The sequence below is a fragment of the Clinocottus analis genome, unplaced genomic scaffold (assembly GCF_023055335.1).
Source record: "Clinocottus analis isolate CAN_PGR_092001 unplaced genomic scaffold, fCliAna1.0.p SCAF_11, whole genome shotgun sequence".
NCBI classification, from domain to species: domain Eukaryota; kingdom Metazoa; phylum Chordata; class Actinopteri; order Perciformes; family Cottidae; genus Clinocottus; species Clinocottus analis.
This window is the reverse complement of record NW_027175832.1, coordinates 13,434,054-13,441,553: the sequence shown is the minus strand read 5'-3', so window position 1 is coordinate 13,441,553 and position 7,500 is coordinate 13,434,054. Positions and strand designations below refer to the sequence as shown.

Here is a 7,500-nt window from a genome sequence, read left to right as displayed (position 1 = left end):
ATACACACAGCACGTAGGCACACAAACAGACATGTTACATAAGATGGCACTGCAGTGCAGCTGTTGGACAGACAAGAGCAGCACACCAGGTCTGCACAAGACCACTGCTGATTAACATAATGCCAAGATGATGTCATACATTGACATGTACCAGGGACATTATTGTCATCTTAAATCATGGAAAAATGAGAATATATTTTTTTAATCACGGTGTCATTAGAAATACTGGGACACAGTTCTTTTACAAAGCATGAGGATGCTCAAATCCGCACGTATATTACATGTTACTGTATGTTCTGTTTAAGATGGGAAAGGCTGATCATTACTATCATGTGGCTTACTCACTGCGGATGTGATTTGAACAAATCTCATTAAATGAGTGTCCTTTTCATACCACGAGGGAAATCTTGTTACTACATATCAGCAATGGACAAATCCTGATCCCAAACTTTAAAACGTTAAGACACAATTTCCTTGGTGAAAAATCTATATATAGCTTCTCATATTTGCACACTAATTATATTTCTTCAGTGTGTAGTGCAGAGCAGTCTCACTGGGAAAGTAATTCACATGGAGAAAACTAAAAACATGATTGCAGAATGGAATGTTGGACACAATGTCCCACAATGGAAGCACCTTAAAACTGTTAAAACCCATAACACATTACTATAGACAGTGGTCTTGTGATGCTCCTGCACATAACAAAAGGATAACATATTGAAATCCTTGAAGAAAAAAAAAACATGTTAATGGCTTGCTACTTTAAATTTACATTATAGACTCAAATCAGATTCAGATTCAACTTTATTGCCATTGCACAGAGTACAAATTCTACAAAATGTAGTCTGACCGTGCAAAAAGAAGCAGTGCTGTAAATATACCCATGAAAGGTTTATTGTTTTGGGTTGATGTTTTGTATTTTCATATATATATAACCCTAACCACTTTATATACGGGGATCCGTTACAAGTGCAGTGCAATGTTCTAAATAAATAGCATGTATAAATATAAAGAACAGATAAATAAGAATAAACAAGTCTAAGTAGTGTGAGTATTATAACAATATAGACAGTATAAACATATGAACAGTGGATATGAAATGCAAGATGTATACAGTATGTATGGTATTAACAGTAAGGTGTAAGTATATCGTCACTGGAGGAAGGTGTCTTGTTTAAGTGTGTGTGTGTGTGTGTGTGTGTGTGTGTGTGTGTGTGTGTGTGTGTGTGTATGCGTGTGTGTGTGCGTGCGTGCATTCAGTAGGTTGACAGCTGAGTGGAAGAAGGTGTTCCTGAGACTGCTTATCCTGGAATTGAGATTCCTATAGCGCCTCCCAGAGGGGGTAGGCCACACCGCCTGTGAGGGGGGTGATAGGTGTGAGGGGTGTGTGAATGTATGATGTGTGTGAGGGGTGTGAGTGTGTGATGGGGTGTGATGGTTTGAGGCGTGTGAGTGTGTGATAGGGTGTGATGAGTGTGAGTGTGTGATGGGGTGTAATGATGTGAGTGTGTGATAGGTGTAAAGGGTGTAAGTGTGTGAGGGGCATGAGAGATGGTGCAGTTTGAAGCTGAGATAGTATGGCGACAGTAGTGTTGCATACTGGGTGTGTGACCCACCAGTTGAGAACCTCCAGTTTAGGACACAGTGTACACATTGTATGCTCCCAACAGTGCATTATATTTTCCATGAACATTTCAAATCTTTGTTTACCATCTGGTGCATCAGAGGGGAAACACACTGGAGCCGTGGTGATTCATATGGAGTCAGACAGGACTGTGTGTCTGTTTTCTGACTGAGTGCTTCTCTTTCAAAAACACTTCTTTCTACACTACTTTTTTGCAACAATGGACCATAATTTACTAAAGTTTAAAATACAGACCAGATAGGTGGCGGCTTGCTTAGTCCACGGAAAATTTGCCTTGTGAAACAGATGTAATAGCAGTAATTGCTTTATAATTAGTGGAACCGTACTTAATGTAATCATTTACACGTGATTTTGCTGCTATTACAGGACAAACTGTCTGCTTTGAAAAAGTATATGTTTTCTTTGATGGTCGCATGAGTTTGAAGCGGTGGTTGGTACCATGGGGGACCAAAGGAACCCAACTTTGGAATAGTGGCCACAGATGGAATTACAGGTCATGCCACACCTTGGGGACGAACATGTGACTGTTCCAGTGTTTTGAGTGTCACAAATACTAAGACATTCCTCCTTGAATGCTCACCATTTGAGTTTGGACCAATAACAACAAAACAGTCCTGAAGGTCCATATCAATGCCTTATAAAAGTGCTCTAAAAATGAGCTGGCTCGGCGAGAAAAGGATTTCTGCTGTGGCCCCAAAACACAGAAGCCTGAGGAATGTATACTCTTAGCATCAGCTAAATAGAATGTACATGTGACAAAACCTGCTGGCAATAAAAAGTCATATCAGGAGGTTCCAATAGTTCATTCGTCATGTTGTAAAACTGCTACAAAAACAGCTACACACACGCATGCACACAAACACACACACACACACACACACACACACACACACACACACACACACACACACACACACACACACACACACACACTCAGCACTGGAACAGAGGAAATGATATTGTACTCACACATATATAGCCACGGTTGGAATATTTTCCTTTTGCTGCAGCAGGACGAATGGTGAGTACAACAATTCTTACAAATGTTGGTTAAGAGTTTTCCTTAGGAGGAGAGCAGTTCTTTATGTCTTATTTTTACATTAGTGGCCAGTGTCTTGGGCTTTCTTAGCAAGAGTCTTTTCATCACAAAGGCCATCATTAGAAAAATGTTTGCAGTGATTGGAATAGAATGGAAAACTTTAGTGTTTGAATGTCTCACCCTTTCTGCTTCAACATGTGTCCTGAAAATATAGATACAGATATCACAAAGCAAAACCACAATAACAATCACAAAAAGACACAGAATAACTTCACAGACGCAAATTCACTACAACAAGACTCAAAATAACCCCAGAGAGAAACAAAGAAGCTACAAAAACTCACAATGACTCCAGAGAGAAACAAAGCAGCTACAAAGACTCACAATGACTCCAGAGAGAAACAAAGCAGCTAAAAAAGACTCACAATAACTCCAGAGAGAAACAAAGCAGCTACAAAGACTCACAATGACTCCAAAGAGAAACAAAGCAGCTAAAAAAGACTCACAATAACTCCAGAGAGAAACAAAGCAGCTACAAAGACTCACAATGACTCCAAAGAGAAACAAAGCAGCTACAAAGACTCACAATGACTCCAGAGAGAAACAAAGCAGCAAAAAAGACTCAATGACTCCAGAGAGAAAGAAAGCAGTAATAGCAGAAGTACAATATGTACCTTTAGCCAGAAGCAGAGAGCAGCTCTTGATCCTGTGGGTGATCTGTTAGAAAGTGTGACAATGGCCGTATATATAACAGCTCAAAGAAATAGTTTGCAGATCATTCCAGAAACATACTGAATTCATTCTTTACTGGATTGTGTGATTTCTTCTTCACTTCAGAACGTGAGCACACTGATATGATGTCTCCTGTGGGAGTGTGTGTCCTCCTCTTCGTCTCGGTCTCGGTGTGTTACTGGCTGCCAGCAGGTTGCTATGCCAACGGCAAGGTCACTAAAGCCTGTAGCAGCATGGAGCCCCTCCACGGTGCCGCTGGTCAAACCACTCAAAGCCCCTACCACCTAGAAACCAACACCAGCAGCTTCAGGCCTGGAGAGCAGGTCAAAGGTAACCAGTCATAGTTCAAGTCACACTCCCAGTTCAGGCATATCAATGGAACCCAGAGCCTTGATGGGGAACACGCGCTGATTGTGATCCAAACTTTCCACCTGAACAGAACTCATAAAGTCACTCCCTTTATAGCGAAACTCTTTATTAAAGCTTTTAATATGCAGAAGCCAGTGAGCCGCCATTTGCAATTTTAACAAATTAGACATGAGACTGTGTTTACCCTGGGCAACACACAGGTCACAGCTGATTAACTTATTATTCTCCAACCAAATGAACATAAATCATTGATAATGTTGATATCATTTTCTTTTAATTCTTACATTTCTTAATCACTCTTTTCCAGTCAACCTCATCGGAACATCCTATTTTATGGGATTTCTGCTTCAAGCCAGGGATGCAGCCAATCAGGGCTCAGTAAACACTGTTGGCAGCTTTACCCTGACCAATCGGAACACGCAGCTGCTCACCTGTGATAAGCACCAGGTGTGTTCATTAACACGTAAAGACACATTCACGTTTCTTTTTTATTGTCACAAAACCAAAGATAACACTCAAATAACATTATTACATACACTATAAAAATGAAATACATGAAGTTTATATGTGTGTGTCCAGGGTTCAGCAGTGAGCCATACGAGTAATGGCAAAAAGATGGATGTCTCTGTCATCTGGAACGCTCCTGCAGATGCTCCTCAACAGGTTCAGTTTTTGTGAGTTCATTTATTTCTAAATTCTCTCTACAGTGGCCACTGTGTTCACAAGTTGTAATTACAGCGTCATTTGATACAGAAAAGTACAGTTCCAGTAGCTCAGGTAGAGTCATAAAGACATAAGTTTGTATTAGCAACATTAGCTAATGCAACTTGTTGTAACTCAAGTAAAGCAACCTCTTGACTCTGTGTTGTGTTGAATAGAGAAAGAGTAGAGAAGTGGCATACATTCATCAACTCCCAATGCTCGGCCAGCGTCACACAGGCACCTTTCAGCATGTGTATGAGACACGCTGCGCTTTTAGCTAACTCCAATTTATAGTATCGGACGATTAGAGCAGTAGACGTAAAATAAAGAGCAAGAAAGTTTGGATGGGTGAAATGAACACAGGACTTTCACCCACTTCATGTCCCATGTGAAACTTCACCTTGATTTATTTGACCATAGTTTTGTTACATACTTTCAAAAACCCAAAGCTTCTTTTCTGTAGCCTAACCAAGTAGTTTAGTTGCATATATAAATCTAAAAACATTTCAAAAAGTAAACCTACGTTGGAAGTTTGTGCAACATACTTCCAAACCTTGGCCACTGGTTGTCGTTTAGAGATAGATAGATAATTACTTTATTGATCCTTTATTATTACCCTAAGGGAAATTCAGGGTCCAAGTAGCTCGACACATCATACAACATAAAATATACATACACACACTATTAAAAAAAGATTGTCCAAAAGAAAAATGAAAAAACAAGAACATTTTTTTTAAAAACATTTAAAAAAAACAAGTTGGGTGAGAAGAAGTCATGTGAGTCTATAATTAACATCAACCAGGCTGTTTGCCCCAAACCCAATCAAATGGTTTTGTTGCCTCAACCTAACTTCCTGTGAAGATATAATTGTATTTAAAAGAAGAAGATGTAAGCAGTCCCTGCCCGCCCTCACCTGACCTAGAAGGGTAGCTAGAGCGTCATCAGTGTTTGATGGTTGGGACTGAGAACGTGTTCATATGTGCTCATTTATAGAATTTTGTTTTATGACTGTGTGACTTTATTTTAAAGGTCTGTATTTACTCTATGACAGAATATGTGAACATACCTGTGTGTGTATATTTTCCAGTGTGAGTGTAGTGACCAACTACAATACACTTTGGGTGAAGCTGCCTGGACCAGTCATCTCTCAGCCTGGTGCTACCCTCCCCCCGCCTCAGACAGACACAACATCTCGCCCAGTGCAACCTACGACCACACCCAGCATCCTGCCTGGGCCTGTGAGTGTTATCAACTTTAATGTGAAACCAGTGAACAAATTAAGTCTAATAACTCCATCCCTCTAGTTTACTTCTGACGGATGTGGCCAATCAAAATCCTGCCTGCTGGATCCTCCAGGCTGTGATCCAAAAAAAGATCCTCACTGCTACTTCCTGTCCATGACCACCGAGGGACCAGACACAACGGTCTGACTTTTAACTGTTTCATTTACAATGAGTTCAGATGCTACATGAAGCAATAGATTCTCACCACATTCAAACTGAGCAGCATATTCTCAATTCCAACTCGTCAAATGCAGACGCTCACTCAGTGTCCCACGCCACCAGCGATGACGCTTCACCTTCTCCACTAGCGTCAAGTTAGACATGTCTGTTGTCTGCCAACAACAAAAAGAGTCACTACAGGACAACATAACATTTAAATGCTCCGTTAATAACCATATAACCTGTCAAAATCAACAATAAATCAAGGAAAGCTGCTTGACCTTCAAGCAGGCAGCAAGAGAGAAAAGCAAATCTTCTCTAGCCTTTCTGATAAGAACCTGACAACCCAGAGAAAAGATAGGACCTCATTGTCACACACATGACACCATCAAGAACATCACCTTTCACCACATCACAGTGAGCCGTACCTTCCTCTTAGACCTCTTCTCATACATAAAAAAGCTTGAGTAGACTGTCTTGTCTAAAGCCTGATATTGTTCAGAACTGGACCGGGCTGTCTGAAATGACATGTTAAAATAAAGTCAAATGAATATCACTCATTGAATCTTCCTCACTTTTCTCTGCAGTCTGTGATGTTTGAGTTGAGTGGCCCGGCGGAGGGATACATTGCCTTTGCACTGTCCTGGGACACGTGGATGGTAAGCTAGTCCCTCAGTGTAACATTCTGCATCAAATACTGACCAGATTGATCTTCATCAGTAGACTGAACTTTGATCAGAAATCACTCCCTAATGAACAACTTTCTGTTATCACAAATGAACCAAAATGTTCTAGATTAACCTGAATACGTAAGAATACGCCATGTGTATGTTGTGTTTATCTGAGTGTGTATGTCTGTGTGTGTGTATGTGTGTGCGTGTGCGTCAAGGGCAATGATGACGTCTATATGTGTATAAAAGATGGGGATAGAGTATCAGTGAGTGCTGCCTTCGTCAGTGGAAGAACCCACCCTGAGGACCAGTCACAGGTGACGCGTGCTTCTGCATCACCTGTTCTTCAGGCACAGACTGACATCATCTTCTCACAAAGAAAGATAATACACAAAATCTCCCTCATTGAAATTGTATAGGATCTGAAGACAAAATGCTTGTGGTCCTTCTTTCTGGTGCGCTGCAGTTGGGTCTCTCCTCGGTGTCGTGGCGGCTGGCAGATGGAGCGATCCAGTGCAGGTGGAGCAGACCAGTCAAACTGCTCCATCAGGAACCAGCTCGCTATGATCTGGACAATGACTACTTCCTGTTCCTCACCAACGGACATGCTCAGGCTGGTAAAAGAAGTCTGCACACACCCATGCAGGAACCAGAACTCATTCACTCTGACTGTCATCCTCAGTCAAAGTTCTTATCCAGCTGTGTCGCGTTACAAGGTTTGATCCTCATCAACAGGATGTCATAAGCAGAGAATGATGAGCATAAAGTACAGGCGTGTTCACCACTCCGGTTAATGATTAATTGGCCTTTTAAGAATGACACAAACACATTCTAACTTTTTTCTAACATGCATTTTTTAGCTTCACTCCATACTTGCTGCAGTCTGAGTTTAAGGAGTAC

General features: G+C 41.1%; 1 protein-coding gene across 1 annotated transcript in view; it reads left to right on the top strand.

Moving 5' to 3' along the window:
- The first annotated feature begins 3,541 nt into the window (after positions 1-3,541).
- Positions 3,542-7,500, top strand: part of frrs1a (ferric-chelate reductase 1a) — a 7,060-nt gene continuing 3,101 nt past the window's right edge. Inside the window, exons 1-8 of the mRNA XM_068600755.1 lie at positions 3,542-3,746; positions 4,093-4,232; positions 4,365-4,459; positions 5,575-5,725; positions 5,792-5,911; positions 6,517-6,588; positions 6,819-6,917; positions 7,067-7,217. Coding sequence (XP_068456856.1) covers positions 3,542-3,746; positions 4,093-4,232; positions 4,365-4,459; positions 5,575-5,725; positions 5,792-5,911; positions 6,517-6,588; positions 6,819-6,917; positions 7,067-7,217 — 1,033 coding nt within the window. The remainder of the gene's footprint in view (positions 3,747-4,092; positions 4,233-4,364; positions 4,460-5,574; positions 5,726-5,791; positions 5,912-6,516; positions 6,589-6,818; positions 6,918-7,066; positions 7,218-7,500) is intronic.